General features: G+C 33.6%; 1 protein-coding gene across 2 annotated transcripts in view; it reads left to right on the forward strand.

The window, feature by feature from the left end:
• The first annotated feature begins 2,537 nt into the window (after nt 1–2,537).
• The window catches only part of LOC148614032 (cation-independent mannose-6-phosphate receptor-like), a 52,799-nt gene continuing 40,905 nt past the window's right edge, over nt 2,538–14,431 (forward strand). The window contains exons 1-11 of one of the 2 annotated variants that reach the window (XM_088587811.1): nt 2,538–2,687; nt 5,349–5,658; nt 7,914–8,148; nt 8,772–8,977; nt 9,292–9,454; nt 10,094–10,274; nt 11,653–11,759; nt 12,085–12,249; nt 12,828–12,959; nt 13,419–13,580; nt 14,096–14,233. In XM_088587811.1, coding sequence (XP_088443937.1) covers nt 2,590–2,687; nt 5,349–5,658; nt 7,914–8,148; nt 8,772–8,977; nt 9,292–9,454; nt 10,094–10,274; nt 11,653–11,759; nt 12,085–12,249; nt 12,828–12,959; nt 13,419–13,580; nt 14,096–14,233 — 1,897 coding nt within the window. In that variant the 5' untranslated portion in view covers nt 2,538–2,589. Of the gene's footprint in view, nt 2,688–2,834; nt 2,977–5,348; nt 5,659–7,913; nt 8,149–8,771; nt 8,978–9,291; nt 9,455–10,093; nt 10,275–11,652; nt 11,760–12,084; nt 12,250–12,827; nt 12,960–13,418; nt 13,581–14,095; nt 14,234–14,431 lie in introns of those variants that run through there. The other variant, XM_088587813.1, reaches the window with a different exon arrangement.

A 14,431-nucleotide genomic window follows, 5' to 3' on the forward strand; every position in this document is an offset into this window, starting at 1 on the left:
TTAAAATAATGATTACTTGCGAAATGAACTTGAAATCAATTAGTCTGCCACAAAGCTAGATTAACATGCACTACAGGGCGCTTGAAAATGAAATTTTATGACAAACGTCATGTTTTTTTGTTTTTCTTTATTTACTTTCGTAAATTTCACCTTTATTTACAATATATGCTTGCTTGACTTTTTATGAGCAACTCAGCTGGTGTGTTTCTAGAAAATCAGAGGACACTTACTCTACCAGTGCATTTGGTCCATGCTCCCAGTTTTTAGCGGAGTCCGAGGTGCCTCATTTACTTTCGTTATTTTGTATGTATTGTTAAGGTTATTTTGTGTTCTTTGTTGAGTTTTTTCTGTTTTCCATGTTTGATCTTTGTCCTTGGATAACATTCTTTTGATTTCCGCTGGAGTCTTGGTTCCCTTGATTACTCTTTTGTATCTCCAGCCTTTTATGTTCATACATTTTACAGTTGTTCTTGTACACGAGCTTTCTTAGAAGAGAGAGGATTATTGTTAAATAATTATAATATATAAGCTTGCAAGACAGGGAAGTATAGTCAGCCTTTAATACCTGCGTGACTGTCATGTAGCCGATCGAGTCCGCCCATCTGTCATGCTTAGTGGTTACCTTCTTTGTGTAATCTATAACTCAGAAAGTATCAATATTGTTCAGACTTTTCATAATATTTGTTTACATATTGAAGATATGCATCTCGCGATCCTATTAAGAAAATTTTCATTCATTTTTTCCTAAATTTTTAGCATGTTGAACTTGATATGTCGTTTTTACATTGAAATTTAGCTTTATATCACAACTTAAGATATGTACTAAACTTCAACAGAAGATCCATCATTTAAGAACATAAATATTTTTTCATATTTATCGGTTTTCATCCTTGCTTTACATTCATGCATTGTGCACAGAAAATACTATAAATATGCATCAATCATAGAAATGAAAAAAAGGAATGCTGAAGTTGTCATCAGATATTTCAATCAGGCCCTGGCGGATCCAAATAATTACAAAAAGGGAATGTGGATCCGATCAAGAAACTTATATAGATAAAGAGGTTTAATGCTATCGTTTGCCACTCATTTTTTGGGCAAATTTTATACAAAAGGGTAGCATAAATCTCGATATATCACTCACTGACACTGTATCTAGTATTTCTATTACGAGTACCGCCAAGTGACATCGAAGGCCCGGAGAAAACAAATAAAAACGAAACTTTGCATAGACGATAGCATAGGAATTTTGATAATGAATTTCTCGGGATGGCGTCATTCGGAGGTCTGCTGATATTGCTTTTTTGTAATCATCATTCTATTTGGGTTATTTTGGGCATGTGTGAAGATATTAGAGCTGCGGGTTGCTCCAGGTGCTCCAAGGCCTTAAAAGTGCATGGCTAGTATCTTCACCAGACATAATTGTTAAAATCATATTCTAAGACTTTGACGTTTATATAAAAAAAAACGTGTGTCTGGAACAAGGTGCCTAAGAAATTAAGCACTTTAAAGGATGCATAGGTGTCTATGCGACAACTTAAAGCACTTGAGCTATAAAGCTTATAAACTATGAGGAATGTAGCTAGTTGAGAGGGACATGCATCTAAGGAGATGATAAATTTCAACGATTGTTGCGGATGAAGTTTGAATTATTTGACAGACATTTTCGACCCGATGGTCGATAAATTGAATTTTTATTTGGAAATTTAGAAACCGGGAAAGGCTAACTAGTAGTTTCTTTTTCAATTACCCAGTATGTCGGATAGTTTTGTGTTCATTCATCTACGCGTTCCATGTAAACCGACGTCGGACCTGAATATTACGCAAAGAGTGGCACACTGCTACAATGCATCATGAATTTGGTGTGTGTTTTTGGTAATGACTTTCGTAAACAACAATAAACTTATGTTTAGATATGTTTGAATTTGGTCCTGGTATTTTCCTTTTATCCGGTCAAATTTTTGCCATTTGACGAATATTTGCGGCGTAAAAACTCAAACGATTGATATAAATTGACTCAGTACATGATTACTTTGATTTTTATTATTTAGTGGTATTAGGAGATATTGTTTCTCGAGAAAAAAGGGGCTGGTCGAAACCATCCGTGCGTAAGTGCCTGTATGATAAAGCTGACAAATTTTAAAATGTGCAATAGCAGATGCCATTCATACTTAAAAAATAACAAAGAACAAGAATTAAAAAATTCCGTAATCATATATAATTTCTTATCATGCTACTGATACAACGTAAGAGGTTGGAATTCCATTCCTCCATACCCCAACCTCTTACTTCCGAGCGCCATATTGCATAACGCTCGTTCCGACGTTCTTTGAATTCGGCAGAATTATAGTTAAATATTTTCCATTTAAAACGTTTTACACAGTTTCTTTACCATTTACATTCATTTAGTCATTGTTTTATATCATCATTCATAACCCCTTCATTTGATCATCATAAAAAACTTTTATTGGATTTGAAGGTCCATAATAAAATTACTTTGAGATGTGCCACTAAAGTCAGATGACCTGTCATGTGACTTTAACAGTGACATGAAAGTAGTTCCGAATGTAACAGAAGGATAACACAGCAATGTTTTCATTTTTATTAACAATATTCATTTTCCACGTTCTACTTACATTCTCTTCTGCATGCATTGTGAACAACGACAACTTCACTAATATAGAACAGTAAGTCATGCATTATTTAACAGTTGGGTCGCTAGGTTCATGGGTTATGCCACTATTTTTTCAACTCCAGGTATACACATCGTCACATGTGTATCTGTATGCTGTCATTTCTTTGGTTCGTTTTGTTATTTTCAAAATGAACGTTTATGTCATAAATGTAGTACTAAAGTCCAACTGAGGGATTTGTTCAGACACATTGAAGATGTTGGAATGTCAAATTCATCTTATTCATCAAAAGACATCTTATACCAAACTTCCTTGTCAATTCCATTGCAGATACATGTAGCAGGTACATAAGTAGTTTTAAATGCCTGTAGCTAGCAATGTTGATGGCTTACCCTTGTCAAAACAAACAAAAATATGTCACCAATGCATTAAAGTTTTGAAATCTACATGTACCATGTCTGTTTTAGAAGTTTAAGAATTTTGTACATTTCTTACGTAAATGTCCTAGGAGGGTAAAATCTTCTGTTTGCAGAGTTTTTTCCCATCCAGGTGTTCACATTTGATATTACATGGACCTACATTTTGTAGGTAAATTAGCTTACTTTCAGGCTAGTTAAGGAGTTTTTATGACCTAAACACTACATGGATAACCAACTATATGTACAAGTATTACAGACACACTCAAAATAGAATATTTTTATCAGATTGTTAATAGTGTGACTAAAATATAAACCAATTTTAAATTCTGCTGTCCTAAGGTCTATACTCTAGAGTAAAGTTTCAAAATCTGCTGTTCTGAATTTCAAGGTTTATCACATGTATGTGATCTTTCCACTTTGAGTTTTCAATGCTTTGTTTCTTTGGATTTTTATTAGTTTGATACTACATGAACACATGTATATTTAGTTGGGTGTAAAGCTGAATGCTCGTGTATTGAATGATTTACCTTCTTAGAGTTTTTATTAATTTTTACTCTAGCAATGAATTCTCTAAACATGTACAATGTACAAATGTATGACTGTATTTTAAATAAGGATGAAACTAATAATCGTAATATTGATGTATCACGTTACTTTTGGTCACAATACGATGCAAAACATTTGACTGAGTTTCGATACGATATGATACAGGTCAAAATACAACTTTTTTTCAACAATTGATGAAGTTACTATGCAAATAGTAAAGTAGGACCTGTCTTGTGTGTAAAAAAATCATTAATCTTTGTTAGATCAAAGTTTTACTCTAAGAATGAAACCGGGCTTCAACAAAATTCATCATTTTTAAATCTGTTGAATATTTTTTATTCCAAACTGAGGAAATATATATATTGTAGAACAATTGCTGTTGTGTAATGTATCATATTGTTACAGCCCTAATTTTTAATGTTTTATTTTTTTTTTACATCTTGTACACTGTACAAACAGTTTCAATGTCTCCCTGTCTTATTGTCCTTCAGAAGGACATAAAAAAGGTGTAACATCATAACTGTTGTAATTGTTATAAACCTGTTGTATGTACTGGTAATTCTTTTTACATTAGAATGATTTCTTCAACTCAGGAAAAGTGAAAAATACAAGAAAACCTGTATTAACCAAACCCTGAATAAACTGACACCTGTTGATACTGAACTACTTCTGAAATTGTTTTATATCAGTTCCAATGTACTAGTACAAATGTACTTAAAATTTTTGTGTAACAAACACCTGCCTAATTAAATAAGATGTGTGTTTTTATTACCCTGCCCACCCTATTTTTTCAAGCTAAATATAGTGTACCCTAAAGCTTTTTTATCACTTTTCAATAAGCCTTGTTAAAGTCGGAACATTTCTCATAAAGATGCAATGTAAAAAAGTATATAAAATATTCCTACCTACTTACCCAATTTAATAGGAAACACTTATTTTTTTTGGCCTAAACAAAACAAAAGGAGTTAAATTGCAGTTTCAATTTTTGATAAAAATGACAAAATTGCTATAATCAATGTCAATCCCAACCCTGACAATGTAAGTGATATTTGCTACATAGTTGTGCATGTATATATATGTCATCTATAGTGTTGAAAGAGCATACTTTTGGTCTAGGAGAAAAAAAGTGAGAAAATATAACAAGAATAGGTATGGTGAATATATCAAAGAGACAACAACCCCCTGGATGAAAATGTCAGCCTAAGGTGACCCATGGGTCTTCAGTGAATGATAAGGAAACTGTCACACCTCAAGGCAGACAGCAACTGGTCTGAAAACATCATTATACACAGGTACACCCTCACACCTCAAGGCAGGCTGCAGCTGGCCTGAAAACATCATTATACACAGGTACACCCTCACACCTCAAGGCAGGCTGCAGCTGGCCTGAAAACATCATTATACACAGGTGCAGCAAAAGAGTTGCCCCTATATACTCAAGTAACATAAAAATAACTTATAGGCAAAAACGAAACGAGACATACATGTACATGTACAGAGGAAAGAAATTCTTGACTTGGAACAGGCCCAAAAAATGTGGTGGGGTTAAAGTACTTTGGCGTGATCACAACTGAAGACCTTTGTGACAACGGAAATAAAGAAAATGAATATAAATTATTATATGTAAATGTAAGTATGAATTTGTGGTTTCCTCATTGTCAGAGTGATAAATAGCATTTATGCAAATTGAAAAGAAAAAAATAAATAAGTTTTTTCAATCTCTTGTTTGGGTGCATACTTTTCTTTTTAGATTCAGTCCATGGAAAGCTGTATCAGATGACAGAAACACAACTTATATGATAAGACTATGTGATAGTTTATCTACAAATGATGGCACCCATAGTTGCCATAGCAACACAAGAATTTGTATGACTAGGAAAAATGATCCGAAATTTGCAAAACCACTATCGACGGGCAATAAAACTGATAATGGGAAGCCAGCTAATGCAAAGCACAATGTGACTGGAGAAGTATGGTTCGTAGCTGCCGGAGATCCGTGCCCAGAAGATCCATCTGAAAACCTTACATCTATTATAAACTTTAAATGTGGAAAGACGATGGTATGCACTGATGTGAATGTTTTAAAATATCCTTTTAGTCAGATCGCTATCAATAATTCATAAAACTGCAGTATGGAAATTGTAGTGTCAAACAATTGATTAGTTTACGTTTTATATCCTGTTACAGTAAATTTTAAAATATGTAAAAAAAATAGCTTTAAATAGAAAATTTCCTGTTTTACTAAAAACATCCTATCTTATAAAAAAAGATATATTGTAAATCAACGATTTAAAACTGTACTGTACTAATGGTAAAAAAACCCCCCTAAAATGAGACATTAAAAACAATGTTTATGTACTCAGTATTGAATTTCTCTACTAATGTAACAGATTATTGATCTATTGTAGTTATTTTCTGCAGATTAATTCTCAGTGTTAAAGTGTGGTGTTCGAAGAAGGTGACATTTGTCAAATCCTATAACATGATTATTTCTTTCTAGTTTTTTAACTTATGCATTTACTCTATGTATCAAGTTATTGTTTACTAGTAGTAGTTCTTGTACATGTAGTTACAGTGTAAATGTAAGAGATTTAGGAAAAAAACTTCTGCAGATAATTGGTGAAGTCAATTTAATTGATTATAGATATTCAATGTTACTTACTTAGTTCTTTGTTCTTGTAGGGTGCATAGGTCATTGACAAACTATCTCAGTATAACTGTTTTGGTGGCAAGTTATTGTGTCGAGCTCTTGTTGTGTCGCTGCTCTTTGTGTTTTGCTTCCGTATCTCTTTGACATGTGTTTCTTAGTTGTTCTGTTTTTTTTTTTGTATTGGGGGTTTGTCTTGTGATGTTGCTTGCCCATAGTTGCCCTAAGAAAATCTAACAATGTTCTATATAGGATTGTGTCAGGGTTTCACAGGGAATACATATGAACATCCTCAAACTAAAGTAAAAGCTAGGGGACCATGGTAAGAATGCGGATCAGCTTAGCCATTATCTGGGGACAAAATTTTAATTAATTAATTACTGAAAGAATACACGCAGACCAAATAATGAATGAGCAACATGCAATGCTAGACTCCTATAAAAATTTGGGAGTATGTACGAGGTGCTCTGTTTGGGTAAGTGTCCTTTGCTTTTTTTAGAACCTCCCACCGACAGTGTACAACAGTCTGCAGTGTGAATTGATTGATTGATTGTTGGGGTTTAATGCCCAAGCAGCAATATTTCAGCTATATTCAGGTGATGAACATGAAGTGGATGATAAAATTAACATGAAATGATGGTGAAATGAAAAATGGAATGGGACACATGGATAATGGGGTCGACAAATTTTGATTGCCACTGGAAATAGGGAGAGGTGGGTAGGGTGGGGCAATTTAGCCTCCTGTGGCAGAGTCCTATGGTTCCCACTCTAGGAGAATACCACAGTAGGGGAATGTGGCATCTTTCTCAACAAGGTGCGCCACTATGGTTTGCGGTCAGGTTTTCTGTATTATGGCCTGACAACCCCAGCATGTAACACACCAGGGGTACCCCATTTGCACCTGGGGCACACAACCCAGTTGCTCTGTGGGCAGAGTGCTTTGCCCGACCAGGGTTCTGAGCACTATTTAGTTGCCTTTTACGACTAGCTTAGTGCTGCTACAGGCCTATTCTTTTGACACCTGGACCTGCAAAGGGCGTCTGGAGTGTGAAAAAAAAAATCAGCTACAAGCCTGAATTATTATTTATATTTGAACAACTTTCTTTTATCAGCTATCAAATTTCCATTGAATTTCCACTTGACAGAATAATTTTTTACCAGACTCAAGGAGAGCTAGCTTGTGGTTGTAGGCATAGGCTGGCTTATAATATGTAAATTTTGGCAGTCATGCACAGACTTCTTTGGACATTTATGTCATTTAAATGTATTCCTTCAACATGTAGATTAATTTGCTGTTTTCACTGTTTTATCAACTGGATCACCAACAGTGAAAGCAGGTATAGTAGCTGTTTGACTTGGTTGATCTGTCTCTCCATCTGTTTGTCTGACCGTCTCTTTGTCACGCTCCGGGGTACCTCATGTACTTTGTGTAATCTGTAACTCAAAAATATTGAACTAATATTATTCAAACATTGCACAGTGTTTATATACATATTGAAGATGTGGACCTCCTATTATGGTTTTCGTACATTTTTTTAGCATGTTGAACTTAACCACTTTTTGTCACTTTATGTTATTGTTGGTACCCTCTGTCTGTAACTGAAAAAGTATCGAATCTGTATTATTTTAATTTTGTGAAGTGTTCATATACACATTGTTATTTTATAGGGATCACCAGAGTTTATTGAATATTCAGGATGTACCAGTTTCTTTGAATGGCAGACTATATCTCTATGTAAACCAGTATTACAGACCGCTGTTAAAGAAGTACCATGTTATGTTTATGATGACAAAAATGAGAAATTTGATTTGTCACAGTTGATAAAATCAACAGGAGGATACCTAGTAGATTCTACAGAAGGATGGGATTTCTATATCAATGTTTGCAGAGATATTACTGCTGGTATTTAGACATTTCAAAGATTACCCCTCTTTTTCTTATTTTTGTGATTATTTAATTTTCGCTTTTCTCATGGTACACATGAGGATGTAAAATATTAAACATGTGTATAATAACTCCCAAAAATTTAGAGTTACACTACTGTCAACCAAAATTTTAATTTCTCCACTCTGCAGTGGAGTCACTCATGCCCTCCACTGTGACTCCTCTACATGTGACTCCACCAAAGTAAAAACCAGGAAAAAATTGCTCAATTTCAATAGTTTTTAATATTTTTTCTGTCCTTTACTGAAATGTTATTAAGCTGCTGGAACCATTAAATATACCTTTGCATTAAGACTGGAGAAGTTAATTACAGACAATTTTTGAAATGGTGACTCCAATGTGGAGAGTGGAGACACTGACTCCACTCAAAATATCTCCACTGTGAAGAGTGGAGAAATTAAAATTTGTGTTGATAATAGTGTATTCCTCCTTTTGTAATGTTAGGTTTATTCCTAGATCACCAAAACTACAATAGTGAAAAATAAAATCAAGTTTTACCACAAAAATGTGAAATTTTGACACCTCCTAAAATACCACTTATTACATGTATGTACTTATGTACTTACTTTCTTCCATTGTAGGCGATAAGACATCAAAATGTCCAAATGGAGCAGCAGCCTGTCGTATCCATGGTGATAATGTTTATGATGTAGGTCAACCTGAGGACAAGCTAAAAAGAAATGTAAATGGTAATCTGGAATTGCGGTATACCAGTAAGAAGAATGTAACAGGTTGTACAGTTACACCAGCTACTACTATTGAGTTCAGATGTCCTAAGCAGGGAGGGGTAAGTTTTTCACTGGTTGATGTAAAGATTTTATTCAAGAAAATTATAAGCAGTGTATTACTTTCCTAGCAGGAACTGGTCTTGAAATTTGAAATAGATCTAGTGCATGAAATTCTTGATGGTGCTTAAACACATGACTCTCAAAATTTGTATCAATCTTAATATTAGTACATTTTTGTACATACATGTAGTCCAGAACTTCAGCTTTTACCATTAATATATTTAAGGATATCATAAGTTCATTTTTCTATTAAATACACTAGGTTTGATGGCTAATTAATCAGTTCAATTGGTTTTAATTAATACATTTTAAGAGCAAGGATCCAGTACTGACCCATGATTTCAACTGTCAATACAATATTCTATGGTACACAGAACATGCCTGTGGAGAGTCAGTCATTACCAGTAATACCTGTAGGATCACTCAAGAGGACAGAAATATTGATATCAACCTTTCACCTTTGACCCAAGACCCAGGTAGGTAGACTTATGTTTATATTGTAATCCATCTGACTTTTGACATATGACCAAATTGACCAACATATGTTTATGATGATATCATCATCCAAATGACCCATGACCAAGGTAGGTATAGTTATTTTGATATTGTGTTATCAATCTTTCACCTTTGACCCATCATAAAATTAGACCAACAAGTTTATATTGATATTTTCCTCTTACCTTAAACCCATGACCCCGACTGGTGTTAATATTCAAAGTGTTTTTGTACAACTGTCAGACAGAAATGACTACCAATACAATGTATTCATTTTCACACAACTGCATTGGTGGTCTCAGGGTAGCATGCTGGCCTCCAGTGCATAAAGTCGTAGGTTAAGGAGGTAGACCTTGGGTAAGGGACATAACTCTTGCAATCAGTGATATGTTTGTATCATATTCAATTTCACCAAAGCCTTTCAAACTTTCATTTGAAACTGAATAAAATCAGTCCAAGTTACTTGGATGCTTACATGAGATTGAGGTAAAATACTGAATACAAATGTTGCAATGATTTGTATGAGTTTTGTCCCTTATCCTAGGTCTACCTCCTTAAATACCAATGAAATAATTAGGAAATTCGGTTACTGGTGAAAGAGCTTTAATTTCTTTAAACAGCCAATAATCATCCATATGAGGCAACGGCTCTTCCTAAAAACCAGTATTGGATCAATGTATGTGGTGACGTAGGGATCCAGTGTCCTGACGAGGACCATGTAAAGGATGTAGCAGGATGTCAGACTGTTTTTGGATCTACTGAGGCTCATGTCATTGGTAAAACTGATAAACAGCTGTTGAGGTTTGTTATCAATTTACATGTACGATAAACCAACTTATTTTCGCATTTCAGAATATCATTTCAAATTTGCTACTATATTTCTTCTGTGAATATAACTCAGATTTGGTTTGTCAAAATTTTAGTACAATGTAAGTTGTTTTGTTTCAGATTTATGGGTTTCGCAAGCTCAATTAACTGAGTATTTTTTTCTTTTTTATAGACCACAAAAAAATTTGTGTTGGTATGGTGCTGTCGTTGTCATCGTCAGTGTTGCCGTCGTAGTCTATGTTGTCGTTGTCCATAGACACTTGGTTTTCATGTGACATAAGTATTAGTCTATTGATCTTTATAAAATTTTATATCAAGGTTACAAACCACAAAGTGAAGGTTGGTATTGATTTTTGGGGTTACAGTTCCATTTGATTTATAATAAAGGGCCCAAAAGTTGCATAATAAGCATTTCATAGAATTCAACTATTTTAGTACAGTAGAAACATAGGGACATCAATGATATTGTTCCACAATATTCCATATCACAATGTTCAGACTTGGATTGATTTTTGGGGTAAAGACTTGAACTTAAGAAATTAGGGGCCAAAAATGGGGGGCCAGAAACATGCATTTTCATGATGTCCAGACAATAAATTAATTTTTGTTATTGTCTGTTTTTGATTTTTTTTATTGGATACCTTATGAAAATCTGTGCCTGCATTTTCCAATCAGATTTTCAGATACCTCTTATGTTTTTTTAGGTATATGTTTAAGTGGTCAAAAGGGCTATACCCAAAAAAACTAACTTTTTTATTTTTGGTTCAATTCCAAATATAAAAAATTTTTTCTACCTTATGAATTTCCTTGCCTGCATTGTATGATAAGATTTTAGATATATCTTACAGTTTTTGAATTATATTGGTTTATAGGGGTCATTCTTAAAAAAATCAACATTTAATATTCAGTCTGATTTTGAAAATTTTTAATCGAATTTGAAGTTTTGTGCTATATTGTGTCCATACCAGTTGTTGTGTCCTTAATGAAATGTAAGTCCCCCGCTAAGTGTGTCAAAAACTAATATTGTGTTCACACCTGCCCCAACTGTTCATGGTTTGACATTATATTGGGTTATAGGGGTCATACTTCAAAAAATCAACTTTTTTTATCGAATTTTGAGTTTTGTGCTATGTTGTGTCCATACCAGTTGTCGTGTCCATAATGGAATTATATTAATATTGTGTTCACACCTGCCCCAACTGTTCATGGTTTGACACTGTGGTTGTATCATGCTGCACTCAGTGAAGCTTATTATTTAGGAATTCATTAGACCAAATCACATTACCTATTTATAATTTACATTTATATACCCTCTAATCATACTAACTGTTTAATTTTTGTCCTTCCTCAGGTATGCTGATGGAGAATTAACCTTGACCTATAGAGGTGGTGAAGTGTGTCATCATTCTAAATTTCACAGAACCACGGTTATCAACTTTGTCTGTAATGAGACAGCAGGTATATTTTCTACAGAGTTAAACAGAGTTAATTCAACTAGTTCACTACTTTCTTAAAGTAAAAAAAAAACTGCTGTGGAAATTTCCTGGTTTACAATAGATAATGTGTGCAATAAGTTATATTTTTGATAGAAATAAATTATAGAAAAAGATTACAATACTTTAATTGACAAACAATTACTTATTTAAGACTAAGGGAATTTTAGAAGATTTACAAGAATGATTAGGGGATGAGATGGCACATGACATTTTTTTTTAATTCCATTTTACTGACATATAAACACACCATACCTATTCTCTTTATACTGTTTTTTTTTACACTTCAGACCACAATGGTAAAGGATGGCCACTGTTTGATTATGAGAATGAATGTACTTATTACTTTAAATGGCAGACCAAGTATGCTTGTCTGAATCATCCAGTTGACTCTGAATGTCGTGTCAATTTCAATGGTAAAAGATTTGATCTTTCACCCTTAGTTAAACATAAAGGTTTGTATACCTGTTTTTTCTGTCTCGTATTACCAGTAGATGTGGTTTTTTTTTGTGGGGGCAATATTTTGAAGGAGGTTAATGCATGTAGATTTAATTGGTATTTAAGTCAGTTTTTGCAAATCCTGTTGAGTTTTATAAAAAGAAAGATCAGTAAAATGAGACAGTTGTTTAGTGACTTGGCTAAAATCTTTACAAAAGAGCTCATGCTTTAACAGAAACTATCAAAAATTTTACCTTCTTCTTTTTCCTAAATTGAATTTTTCAGTGTAGTTCTAGCTAAATGTATTTGGTATGTTTCTCCTATAGAACCGTCTAAAATTTTTAGCTCCACCCTTTTTCTAAAGTGTTGTTTTGTGCATCAATTTGGTCCTAGCTACAACACTGAATATATTTGACATGCATTTCTAAAAAAACTTCTAACTGAAGTTGAACCCGACCCCTTTTTTCCATGATGGTATGATTCCATATCAGATTGTTTGTAATCATGCCATTGTATATATTTGGCATGTGAATATTTTCATGAACATCATTTATGAGTGTAAAATCCATTCAGTAAGAATGTATCTACATTTCAGGCAAGAACTGGGAGGTGTTAGATGTTGACCAACACAACAAAAAGAGCCGGTATTTCGTCAACATGTGTAATGACCTACTCTTAGCTGGTGATGCTGCCAAATGTCACCCTGATGCTTCTGTTTGTCTGATTGGTTAGTGCATTGTCATGGTTACTGATGACAATAGAGGATCTTTGCAGGCTTCTTTTTGAAATTTTTAATTTTCTTTAAATTCTTCCAGTACACATAAAAATGAAATCATAAAGTTTACAAAGTTTTGTACCCCACAATAATTTCTATCAAAATTTGAATTGATATGCCTGTTTGAAGGCACAGGATGACACATGCTAATGGAAAAATCTATAAATGCAAAAAGCTGCCTTTCTTGTTGTTTGTATATTTTTGAATTCCGAACATTAACTTGAGTATAACTGAATGGATCTCTATGAATTTGTACTACAATTTTCTATACCACTAAAGATCTAATGAAATGTTTAAGGTTGGGTGGGAAACATTTAAATATCAATTTATCCTCATTTATTTTGACATTGACACAAATTGCAGCATAAATACTTTTTTATCCATGACCTTTGACTATTGACCGTTTTGCAGATGACCAAGGCAACACCCATAACTTAGGAACATATACATCTAACCCAGTGTATAATAATGCTTCCGGTATTGACCTACTCCAGATTACATATTCTCATGGTGATTCTTGTAAAGATGGAACAGACAAGAAAAAATCTATTGTTACTTTCATTTGTAAACCTGGTTAGTATGGATATGTTTTTGTGAGAAAAAGAATATTTCAAATAAATTGGTTTTACCAGATTTAAAATTTAAAGAATAAAATAGCATGCTTAAATCATACTTAAAGAAGTAATTATGTAAATAAAAACATTGATTAGATCTTGTTTCTCTCTTACCAGAAAGGATATGCTCATAAAGGGAGATAATTGGTAGGGAAATAAAGGGAGATAAATGGTAGTGAAATAAAAAATGTATTATGAAAACCAAGGACCTGATATAGGATAGACCGCATAATTTTCTGCAAGATGGCAAAATAGGTCTTTTCTGCACATGAATTTTCTTAGCTTAAGTTCAATTTTTTCTCAATATTACAAAACATTACTTCACAGTTTTGCTTAAATAACAATCACAATACATATAATTAATGCACATTATTTCAGTACATCATATTATGAATTTTCATGGTAACCTAAAGTTTTTAATGTAAACAAACTGTTACAATAGACAGTCAGTAACAGTGCTTGATGTATTTGTAGGTGACTTAGAAAGTGGACCAGTATTTGTACGGAACACCCTAGATGGATGTACCTATGAGTTTGAGTGGTATACGGCAGCAGCCTGTATACTGGGCCATACTACAGGAGACAACTGTAGAGTTTATGATGAACAAGCAGGTGGGTCATGGATTATAATGATAGAGGACGAAGTCATCATAACGGTATTTAATGCAAAATAAAGTCAAAGCTTGGAAACACTACGAGCCTTATTTCAGTCTGACAGGAAGTCACACCACTGTAGAGTTAATGATGAACAAGCAAGTGGGTCATATATCATAATTATACATGTACTTTTTATAGCATAATTGTGCCATC

The sequence above is a fragment of the Perna viridis genome, chromosome 6, assembly GCF_037379345.1.
Source record: "Perna viridis isolate PV_CMFRI_1.1 ecotype Kerala chromosome 6, ASM3737934v1, whole genome shotgun sequence".
In the NCBI taxonomy this organism is placed as follows: domain Eukaryota; kingdom Metazoa; phylum Mollusca; class Bivalvia; order Mytilida; family Mytilidae; genus Perna; species Perna viridis.